The following is an 11,902-nucleotide window of genomic DNA, read 5'->3' on the forward strand; positions in this document are numbered from 1 at the left end:
AAGAGATTTGAAGATATTAAATTTCTTATAGATGTATTTCTGAAGATAACAAACTGTTGTTAAAACAAATGCTTTAAAAGTAAATAAATACTGTTTCATATTGCGTTACACGAGAATGGTTCTGCAAAAATCAATACGACTTATTCTAAAATCAATGGACTTTATAAAAGTAGCATATGTTTCAAATGTAATGCAAACAATATATACCGGCATATCATTGTCACGTTAGGGTTTTTGGTTTTACAATAACAAGGTAAGAGTCTTGTCACTTTGCTTGCCTAGATATATACTGTTCAATGATTCCTTTTTTTTTAAAAGAAAACCCATTTAATTTCAGACACTTAATCAGAACAAAAATTAAAGACAATGACTGACGTATGCAATGACAAAACTAATCCACAACCACAAGGCCAAAGCAAAAATCTCAAATGTTGATCCATTGAACCAGTGTAATCAAACTGTTATGACGTGTTGCAGGTTGTACGTTCGTATTATCCCAACCGACGTATTGGAGAAGGATGAAACCGGATTATCCGTGTATTTTGTGAATTAGAACGGAATTTTTGCACAACTACATTTTTTAAAAATCTATCAACATCTAAGATAAAATGAAGACCTTATCACCAAAGGTGTAGTTGAAAAAAATGCATGCATATTTTTATATATTATTATGTATTTTGTTCACAAAACATTCCATGCTTAAGCTCCTATTTTATTGCTTGTTAATGATTTTATCACGTCAATAATATCTTCAAGAATAACACATGCATACCATATGATTTTACCATACTACTTTCATTCTATCCAAAGATGGGGGTACAGAAGTAGCCTACCAGTGTAGTCATGCAATTAATATTTCGGACGTAGATCTTCCGGTCTCTAATTATCTAGATCAAACCTTACTTATGAACGAAACCTGATTGACAACGACATTTCTTTCGACGTGTTGCAGGTTGTTGTGCATCATATAATTAATACACTGAAAATGGCGAGGAAGAGTTCTTGTTACACATGGTTAGCAGTCATAGTAAGCATTGTTTACTGTAAGTTTGTTTCCATTTTTGAGATAGTCCTAAAAGTATAATTCAAATTTAACTCTTCAATCAAGCATCATCAATAAGCGATCTATGCATATCTTTCTTTCAGAAAATGCTTCGACGTAAAAATCATGGATAGCCTAACATACAATAAATGTATATGCAAGAGTAATCAAGGGAATCAGGATTCTAGAATCAAACAATCAAAAGAATGAACATCCAGGGAGCAACTCCGACCCCACTAAAAACCGGGAGCATGGATCAGGTGCACCGATAGGGTGAGCGCCCTCTGCTTTTCTAGAAACACCCGCCGAGTTGCTCATAAATAGTCATAAAAAGACGGAAGGGGAAAGGAAAACAATGACACGTTGAACAAATTTTTCATGGTGCGGATGGGTACACCGTAACGATCCACAAGTTCATGATGACGACCATAATTTTTTTGTATTTATGACATCAATCTTGTAGCAAAATAAACCTGTTCCTGAAGCCTTCTTGCGCGATACAAAAAGTTTGCGTAGTTACGGTAAGTTCTGACGTAATAGATGAGTTGTGATATGAAAACTCCATACGCAGATGCTAAGGGGATGTTGTTGCAGATGAAAGCAAAGTTGGCAATTAAGAAATAAATCACGGAAAGTCCATTTTGTCACTGTTTTACCACGGGCTCACCATTTACGACGTATTATTTTAATATATCGGCATAAATGGTTAGCCCGTCGTCGATCAATGATGAAATGGAGTTTCCGTGATTTATTTCGATTCTGATAGGAAAATTAAGGTACTTTTTAACGTCTTTGTCACCTATTACGGTAACCATAGAACCACAATATTTGTCCGTATTTGGCTTAAAATTTACGCTATGTCAGTTGAAATGGTCGCTAGTAACAATTTGCTTTGTATTTTGTGCCTATAATGATGGAAGGGGCAAATGAAGTAAAACAATGATAGATATGGCAATAGTTGTTTGCATTATAAGGTCACAGTGTTCACACATGGACAGGTACAATGTTTCATTCATTGACGATTGTTATTATTTGTTTAATACATGATGGCGTACGTGGCTCGTGGTGGGTGGTACCGTGTACGTGTGTAAGTGATTTTTACTGGATAAAATATAACGTATCTAAAACATGACGTTTTATATTTTTATTAGATTTGAATTTGATGTTCATTCACTCTTCTGAAATGAATGAAAACAGCTGATAGACATCAGAATTTTAATTAATTTTGTTTACATGATTAAGGTAGACAGTAATTTACACACACACAAGCCACGCCCAATCAATAAGTCGCGTGCTGCTCATATAGCAATCGAAAATCATCCACAGTTGTGGCATCAAAGCCTTATAAGGGGGTCATATTAGAATATAGAATGAAAAGTCATTGCGTTTGTCGTATAGTTTGATCAATAGTCTTCCTTTACCATCGATCTCTATGTGTAGGTCAAGATATAAGGCTGAATTCACAGTGCCTGTAGTATCCTTTATCTCAAATTCTTTGAGGGGGGTGATGTTGATGTATCGAATCCCCGAAACTAGAACGTTTTGTGTTTATGTATATGGAAACTACATTAAAAATTCATTTTTTGTGTTACATATTAGTCGAACATTAGACTCTCAGTTTGTTGCTTTTTCCATAGGTCATGGTTTATGCAAGTTTCCAAAGTATCTTATTGGCAAAAGTTTTGATTCAAAATTCCTTGGAAAACCCATGCGGATTGGAAAACTTACATTTGCAGATAGTTCTTATACGGATGCTGATGGACAATGGACATGCTTTGAAGCCATTGGAAGAAATTATATTATTCAAAAGTACGTAAAGAAAACTAAAGTTCCCTAAAGACTAGTCCAATAGAAGAAGCAATCTAATTAAAATTGGTCCTATCATTTGTTCCATTCAGCCAATTAGATTATATCGTTCATGATTTTGAAAGCATTATTCAACGGAAAAATCTCTGGATTTCTAAAAAAAAGATAATCTAAACTGAACGTAGAATGGAATGCTACTAGAACCTACTTGCATTGAATGGGTGGAAAAAAATGATAAGTCTTTTCTAATTGGATTGATTGGAGCTTCAAGCATTAACAACAGCTGAATACATCATGGCATCAGCTTAAATGATAAGAAACTAGTGTTTATTTTTAGGTAGATCATACCTAATATTTGTGAAGATAAATATTACTAGTTCTTCTGTAAGATGACATTGAATAAACAAACTTGAGGATTTTAAAGTAAACATTCTAGGTCACCTAACTTGATTTCGGGATAATGGAGTCTTTATAAATAACTATCAAAAAGTAGTCTATAGATAAAGAGCACCTAACTGACATTCTTTCATATTTATAAAAGACAAACGTTGGTCATCGAATTCTTAAAAAAATAAAACTTGAGTATGAGTTTTTTTTAATCCCCAAAAAGAGTTTGATGAGCCCCAATTGGTTTTATGAAAAATTTCAGACATTTTATCTTGTCTTTTTTTCATTATTCTGATGGTGCAAACAGTCAAACTAAACTTTCAAAATGGTTGTTTTTTCATACCATATTTCACCCATTGCCTCATTCTAAGAGACACGGACCCATAATCTGTGTGTTTCTTGCTGCTAGATTCTGTGTGTAATATTTTAATGTTTGTCCTTCTGAGCTTTTTTTTTTCAGAACGTCTTTTAGCTTGAATGTTTGTCAACTCATTCATACTTTTTTCGTGTTTCTTAATTTTCAAAGTTTTATCGTGAATTCATGCTTCCATATATTTTTCATCTTAAAATAAGTTTTAAAGTAAGGAAATAAAACCTGTTATATACCAAGTATTTTAACAATTCCACAGAATGAAAATTTTAAGTAGCTCAATGAGTGCCAATGCTACGTCAATTTTCAAAGACCACGATATAGCAAAAACATTGTCTACTTTACATGACAAATATGTTGTCTTACCAGCAGACAAAGCCCAACAAAGATTGTTTTGTCTGCAAAACGATTTTCATCCAATGTTTATTATCAGAGATAGACGTAGAAAATAATAGCAGTGACAAGACCTATACTGCTACCACGCTCTCCAAAGAAGAGATTGCGGAAAATATGTGCTATCCTCTTTTGGTCTCTCTACCAAGGATGATAATTGTGATTTAATGTCTATGTAATGAATTTCTAAACTCCACAAGAATCCATACAAACAAAGATACATAGCTGGATCTGCAAAATGTACCACCAAACCTCTCTCAAATCTTTTATACTCACAGATGTAAAAGAGGGTCTGCAGTCCTACCACAGCACTTGTTACTCCCGTAGCGGTATTAATTCAATGTGGATCCTGAAAAAATCGAAAGATCTTTTGGAGACAATCAGTTCAAGACTATTATCAGAATATAATAGCATTAAAACATATGATATTTCAACACTGTATACTTCTATTCCCCATACTCAGTTAAAAACATTATACAACGTTGGTTTTTTTCTAAAAGAAAGATGGTACACCTAGATACAAATATGTAGTTCTTGGTAGATATTTCTCATACTTTGTAAGAACGAATTCCAAATCATCTTTCAAATATGCAGAACAAGATTTTAAAAAATGCTGGAATTTTTAATCGACAACATATTTGTCCAGTGTCGTGGACGCGTTTTTCAACAACGGTCGGCATTCCAGTGGGAACAAATTGTACTCCTCTACTTGCTGACCTATTCCTCTACTCTTATTAAGATGACTTTATAGCTGATCTGATCCGAAAGAAATAATATCATTTAGCTTGATCCTTTAATCTCAGTTTCCGCTACATAGATGATGTATTATCTTTAAACGATCCTAATTTTTGGGATTTGATACATCGCATTTACCCACTTGTGATGAAGGATACTACAGACACTGTGAAGTCAGCCTCATATCTTGACCTACACTTAGATATCGATGGTAAAGGAAAACTATTGACCAAACGTGATGACTTTTCATTCAGAATTGTCAACTTTCCTTTCATCTGTAGCAACATCCCTTCAGCACCTGCATATCGAATGTTCATATAACGTTATGCCAGAGCTTGCCGAAACTACGCAGACTTTCTGTATCGCTCTAGACTTCTAACAATTAGGCTTCAGGAACAGGGTTATGTTGCTACAAGAATGAAATAATCACTACAGAAGTTTTATGGTCGTCATCGTGAACTCGTAAATCGTTACGGTGTAACCATCTGCGCCATGAAAACTGATTTGTTCGACTTGGCATTGTTTTCCTTTTCTCTTTTGTCTACCCCGGACTTGGTTTTTTATGAGCAATTCGGCGGGTGATTCAAGAAAACAGAGAACACTTACCGTACCGGTGCACCTTGTTCATGCTCCCAGTTTTTAGTGGAGTCCGAGTTGCTCATTTGCTTTTGTTGCTTTGCGTGTATGATTTTAGTTACTGTATGTTCTTTGTTGTGTATGTCTGTTTTCCATGTCTGATCTTTGTCCCTGGATTACATTCTTTTGATTACCAATATAACTTTCGTTCCCTTGATTACTCTTCTATATTGTTCCGCATCTGGGTGACCTATCGATCTTAATAATTCAAAGTACTATTTTTGTATCGATTTGTAGGGGCAGCATGTATAGATGCGAAACTTATCATCAGGAAACTGAGAATGTAGCAAAAATGATTTATAGATGTGAGTTATTGTTCCATATTTATCAAATCTTTATGTATTAAATACCAGTCTTAATTAGTCAAATCTAACAACCCCTTTCAACCCCTGACGATACAAAAAAGCCCCCCCCCCCAAAAAAAAAAACAAAACAAAACAAAACAAAACAAAAACAAAACAAAACAAAAACAAAAAACAAAAAACAAAAACAAAAACAAAAAACAAAAAAAAAACAATAAAAAAAAGATTATTCTTCCTACATACTTGGCTATAAAGCTGCTAAATTTTGTATCTTGAATTTCCTATGACTATTTTTAATGCTGCTGATGTGAAGTTACTCCTTGAAACTCGTGTTCAGCATACCGAAATTTGCAATATTTATGATATCGGTAGTTTAAATTGTGAACAAATCACAATTGGGTAAGTTTTGGCTTGTGTGTATATAATAAAAACAGAAGAGCTATATACGCACACTTCGTTTACGTGTAGCATTAAGGACTTATAATATATCATATATTAATATGAGGAATGCATTGGCCTTCAGTGTGAGCGAAGCATAAAGTGCTAATTTCCCCTTTTTAGAAGAATACTTCACGTCATTAATCATAGGATATTTTCATCAGTCTGATCGAGTCGGCAATGAACAGTATAGATATTTGTAACATTATCGGTCAAAACTTTTTTGCGGATTCGACATCCATTCAATCTTATCAACCGGTAGTACCATTTTTAAAAAGTCCGAATAGTTTCGTTCAAATAACATAGACGTCTTTGTTACGTTTTGTATAGGCGGCATTTTCTTCCATATCTGAAGCTTAAATAGACCAAAGTGTAGTGTTTGTCTCGACGAATATTTCTAAAGTATCAGTTAATGATTCTTTAGACGAATTTGTGTACAATTAAGAGCGAGCTTTTGCTTATTTAACAAACAGTGATAGAAAAGATGAAAAAAAGAACGTATGTAAAAATTATTTTAGACACTGAAGTTGCATAATAAATTTAACTACAATTTGTTTTATTACAGTGAATTCTCCAAATCTTCCACAGAACCAAAACGATTTGTGTTTTGGTGGACTTATCGTAGTTTTAAGAGGTAAATATTTGTAAGAGTAATCAAGGGAACCAAGGTTATAGCGGTAATCAAAAGAATGTAATCCAGGGACAAAGACCAGACATGGAAAACAGACACACACAACAAAGAATACAAAGTAACTAAAATCATACATATAAAGTAACAAAAGTAAATGAGCAACTCGGACTCCACCAAAAACTTGGAGCATGGACCAGATGCACTGGTAGGGTAAGCGTCCTCTGCTTTTCTAGAAACACCCGCCGAGTTGCCCATAAAAAGTCAAGTCCGGGGTAGACAAACGAGGGAATGAAAACTATGACAAACTATGTAACAAACTATTTAACTGTCATAAATAGTATTGTACGACTTAAAGATGATATATGTTATGAAAAACGGATAAGAAAACATTGATGTGATTGTAAGATTAGAGTTCCTATCCATATACAATTCTAGTACTGCTAAAAAACGGATAAAAGATGCAGAATATTCCATTATCAAACGAGGTATGTTTGGTCTACATACGCCATATTTCAACGTTTCTGTAATTATTTTTGTATAATTATTTGTACTTTGATGAAAGCCCTATGATACGACGGGTAATTTTGGCAAGTGTAAAATTTGACTTTGAAGCAAAAAGGAATACGAATATTTTGGCGAATTCTAAGTTAAGCACTAAGTTATTACCCCAGCGTAATATTTAGCGTAATTTATTTTGGAGTGTTTAAACAGACCGCTAAAATACGCAAAAATAAGTACCCTACTAATATTATCCGCTATACGGTATAAGTCTCACTTAAATTAGTCAAATTAAGAGCGATAACTATTGTAAATTGCCAATTCATAAAAAATGTCACAACCTCTATTTCTAGTGGGTTGATAGAAGTAAACTCTAATTTCTAGGGTTCTATGCTTTATTGCCAATAAATGTTAATGCCCTGTAAAATACTGTTATATTCAATACACAGCACAAGATAAATAATAGCATTTTGCACATAAAGATAACATTAAAAATTAACCATGTGTGTAAATGTATATTATAGTACATTTACATATCATAGGAAAATATAGCATTTGAGTAAATTTAATTTACGGCTTCATCAATCTGCTTGTGAAGCATAAACCAACTAGCTAAATATGTAGTTTGACTCGGGGGGTTTACTCCATATTCAAATGTAACAAATTATATTAAATAGCTAAACAACAGCGTTAGAGCATAAGCGATTTGGTGCATACAAAATGCGTAAAAAAATAGCAAAGCAAATACATAAACAAAGCAAAAACTCAAGTATACAAAACACTTAGCTTACCTCACATATCGTGCAAGAGGCACATTTGTAAATGGTCACAGGAATAGTAATAGTCCCCAGTAATACTTTATTGTACCTGAAGTATCCAAAATCACTTATTGTATTTATAGTTTTAAAAAAAAATACTTTATGACAACATTGTATGATCGATTTAAAAACTTACACTTTTACTTTCGAGCGGTCCACTCGAACTTTTAAATGAATCAATCATTAATCACTATTATTCAAGCATAGTAAAATATCATTACAGATTTATATGTTTAGGCAAATTATTATGAAAGTTACACAATCAATCAATCATTCATACCAGACTTTCATACGAGGTAAAAATATTAATTTCTAGACCATTAACAAGCACAATTAATCTAGGAATGCTAAGGAAACTAACCTTAGTAATAGTTAAGTTGAAATCAGATGCGTATATAAGTTGAGTTGATAAGAATATAGGTTGCTAGATTCGGATAAACATAAAAACCAAAATGTCCGTTCAGATACTTAGGTAAGAGTGTTCAAATGAAAAAGGAATTAACCCGCGACAATTACCAACCAATAGATGACGAGAAAAGAAGTGCGTACTAATCAAGCATGAAAAAGAATATGGAGATTACGACTAGATTGCAATTCAATAACCAGTTCCCGAAAGCTCGTCTATCAATCGGTCCAAGTCAAATAGTAAAACATAATACACATTCATACAAGTCAAATATTTTATTACACAATACATAAAATATTCATATAAAACAACATTGCAGACTACTACGAAATACATACCACTTATTTCGATATATCTCAAGTGTTTCAAAAGTATGGCAAACTAAGACTACCGATGTGGTTTGAGAAATTAAAGTGAACTTTGTCGGTTTATGACAGCAATGTAGCACCTCCTGACCGAGTTTTATATAAAAAAAAACTGATAATAAAGAAGGTGTTTTCCGTTTTGGTATGTTTTCTTTTTTTCAGCCAATGGTGCAACAGGTAAATATTATGTTAATCTTCTATTGAGACGTTGTCCTGAAATTCTGTTATTGTTCTGCGAAAATTAGCTATACAAGTTCTGGACAGCGCCTGTCGTTCGATGTTCATTCTAAACGCAGCTCTCACAACAAGGCAAGAATCTTGCAAATTTGGGAAACTGCGAATGTTTTCATTTGACGTTATCTGATTGTCAACCGACGTTTGATTTTAATGTCCAAGAATTTCGAAAAGTTTGTTGTAAAAAAGGACACAAACATCTTTCGCTTTATGGAGCACGATAGCTCTAGTGTAAATGTTTTGCAAACTTGTTCCTTGTGTTTTGTACTGATCGTCAAGAAGCTGGGCTTAAGAGTCATGTCAGGATAACTTCGAAATAGTGAAGCATTTTTGCAATGTTATTTTATGACTTCGAAATAATGTAATGAGTTTCGACATTTTTCTTTTAACGTTACAATTTAGTGTTCTTTGTGTAAAATTCACGATGTATAATTACTTGTAACTATTCTTACGTAGACGTTTCGGAGATTGCAATCCTCATATGAGGAAAACTTCCTCTGTATGTGGTATGTTGGAGTAGAGGGTAATCAAGGGAACCAAGGTTATAAGCGGTAATCAAAAGAGTGTAATCCAGGGACAAAGACCAGACATGGAAAAGAGACATACACAACAAAGAACATAAAGTAACTAAAATCATACACACAAAGTAACAAAAGCAAATGAGCAACTCGGACTCCAATAATAAGTGGGAGTATGGACCAGGTGCACCGGTAAGGTAAGCGTCGTCTGCTTTTATAGTGTAGCTACTTTGGATAAGCTGTGTTTCCTACAATCATTGTATTTTCTGATGTAAATACATTCTTTATCCTCAATAATTTTATCTTTAATATTACTACTATATATAATTAAATACACAATAGCTGAGAATAAATCATATATATTTACATTAATGGATACACTGAATGCAGACAGCACAATTCAGCCAAAGTTGACAATAGTTCATCAATGTCTCCTCTACAAGATAAGGAAATAGAATAAACCTATAGTAAAATATAAAGTCAAATAACACTAATATTTTCTATGATTTCCCTTAGATTCAGTGTCTGATCTTGGTTGTTTTGGCCCCGTGGAGTGTAAGTACCGACCGAAATACAGCTGCACATCTTTAGGACCATTTAGTGGAACTGGATGTTAATTCTTTGTAAAAAAGTAATCACATGACAATAACAAATTTCCTTTTTGTATAAAATAAGCTAATATACAGTGATATTGCTTATTTTTTGGTCTTCTTGTTTTACGATTTAGCTCTCTACTTGATATACTTTTTAGTAAACTAATGAGTATTATACAATCTCCAACAGGTCATCTTCTTGTTTATCATTTAATAAGTAAAAAGCTTGATTTAACAGATGGGAATATAATTGTGGAGGGATTAATTAAGGTACGCAAGATTCTAGGGGAAATCAACAAAATGCAATCCAGGGACAAAGGCCAGACATGGAAAACAGACACACACAATAAAGAACATAAAATAACCAAAATAATACATACAAAATAAGAAAAGTAAATGAGCCACTCGGACTCCAGTAAAAACTGGGAGCATGGACCAGGTGCACCGGTAGGGTAAGCGTCCTCTGCTTTTTTAAAATTACCCACCGAGTAGCTCATAAAAAGTTCGGGGTAGATGAAAGAGGAAAGGAAAACCATGACACGTTGAACAAAAAAGGCGCGGGGTGGTGATGGCAAATTTTGTTTTCAAAACATTTTCACCTATTTCAATATACAAATGCATCCTTTTGCAATTTGGAATGTTAGGTTTTGATAAACTGTTGAACATTACATTGGAACAAAACACAAACAAACACTAAAGCTAAAAAACATGGTTTGTACATGGTCAGCCTCTTATTGTGCCAATATATACAAGTATAGTCCCACAACGTTTATGGAAAATATCCAAACCATCGAAAAGTAGATGTTTTTTATAGCAATATAGTGAGAAAAGGTAGTTAGAATTCAGAACCAAAATATCATCTAAATTTATAGGTTGTTTTCTAGAAAAAAATGTCATTATTTTCATTCGAGTAGGAGGCCATGTAATTACACATGATGATCTAAGTTAAACAAAAGCTCTCGAAGCTTGTGTGTAGCTTGACAAATTGCATATGGTGTAACGTGCAGGAAACAATCCACAATATTATCACACAAGGAGGTCAATGTATAGAGTGTCATAGGTCTAAACGTTTTAGAAGCCAGTTCAACTATGTATCGGGTATATTTAAAGGAGTTAAGTCATATAATTCACTACGGAATTTTCTTAATCATAATTATAAATCATACTAGCATGGTTTTTTCCCTTGGCTTATTGATAACAAAAACAAGATAAAATGCTAACATTTTTGCATTTTATTTAAAATTACATTATTGTCTTTTTATATAAGCTTTATATTCCATTCATGAATACTACCTCACTTAGGAAACATATTTTGATAGATTGATATCTGTTATGTTATATGATATCAGTTGCTTTTAGCAAAAACTTCTTTCTTTTACATTCATCTAATATTTACTATTTTCCGCATCTGTACTGCGCCTGATTTGTCCACAATGCGTCAGATTACAACGATCAACTATGCCCTAAAATATGGACATAAGTGTTAGGTTGGTTATATGAATACAAGTTTGAATGTTAAAAATGTTTTGAAAGCTATATTTTCCATTCTAATTAGTCGTAAATTAGTTCTCCTTTCATCAAACCTCGTGCTTATTATGGAATTTGAAACATATTTGAATATCTTACTACCAGTTTTATGTAACCACACTTTTGTTTTTTTTTTTAATGCAAAAATGTAAAAATTACAAAAGAATGGTCAATAGAAATTTAATTGGTTGATAATGATAATG

At 33.1% G+C, this 11,902-nt stretch overlaps 1 protein-coding gene across 2 annotated transcripts; it reads left to right on the plus strand.

The window, feature by feature from the left end:
• The first annotated feature begins 33 nt into the window (after positions 1 to 33).
• LOC148598738 (uncharacterized) lies at positions 34 to 10,352 on the plus strand. 2 transcript variants are annotated; one of them, XM_088560769.1, is made up of 7 exons: positions 34 to 253; positions 953 to 1,043; positions 2,680 to 2,851; positions 5,607 to 5,674; positions 6,675 to 6,743; positions 8,990 to 9,004; positions 10,096 to 10,352. In XM_088560769.1, the coding sequence occupies exons 2-7, from the start codon at positions 986 to 988 to the stop codon at positions 10,194 to 10,196; spliced, it is 483 nt and encodes a 160-aa protein (XP_088416895.1). In that variant the 5' UTR covers positions 34 to 253; positions 953 to 985; the 3' UTR covers positions 10,197 to 10,352. The 2 variants fall into 2 exon arrangements, with proteins under 2 accessions (XP_088416895.1, XP_088416896.1); XM_088560770.1 differs by lacking the exon at positions 34 to 253 and having other exon boundaries at positions 734 to 1,043.
• Positions 10,353 to 11,902: the final 1,550 nt, after the last annotated feature.

This window comes from Perna viridis, chromosome 14 (assembly GCF_037379345.1).
Source record: "Perna viridis isolate PV_CMFRI_1.1 ecotype Kerala chromosome 14, ASM3737934v1, whole genome shotgun sequence".
NCBI classification, from domain to species: domain Eukaryota; kingdom Metazoa; phylum Mollusca; class Bivalvia; order Mytilida; family Mytilidae; genus Perna; species Perna viridis.

Coding starts and splice junctions, on each gene's coding strand:
- LOC148598738 (XM_088560769.1), top strand. CDS start 986: ATGGCGAGGAAGAGTTCTTGTTACACATGGTTAGCAGTCATAGTAAGC. Junction 1,044..2,679: donor CATAGTAAGCATTGTTTACT/GTAAGTTTGTTT, acceptor CTTTTTCCATAG/GTCATGGTTTATGCAAGTTT. Junction 5,675..6,674: donor AGCAAAAATGATTTATAGAT/GTGAGTTATTGT, acceptor GTTTTATTACAG/TGAATTCTCCAAATCTTCCA.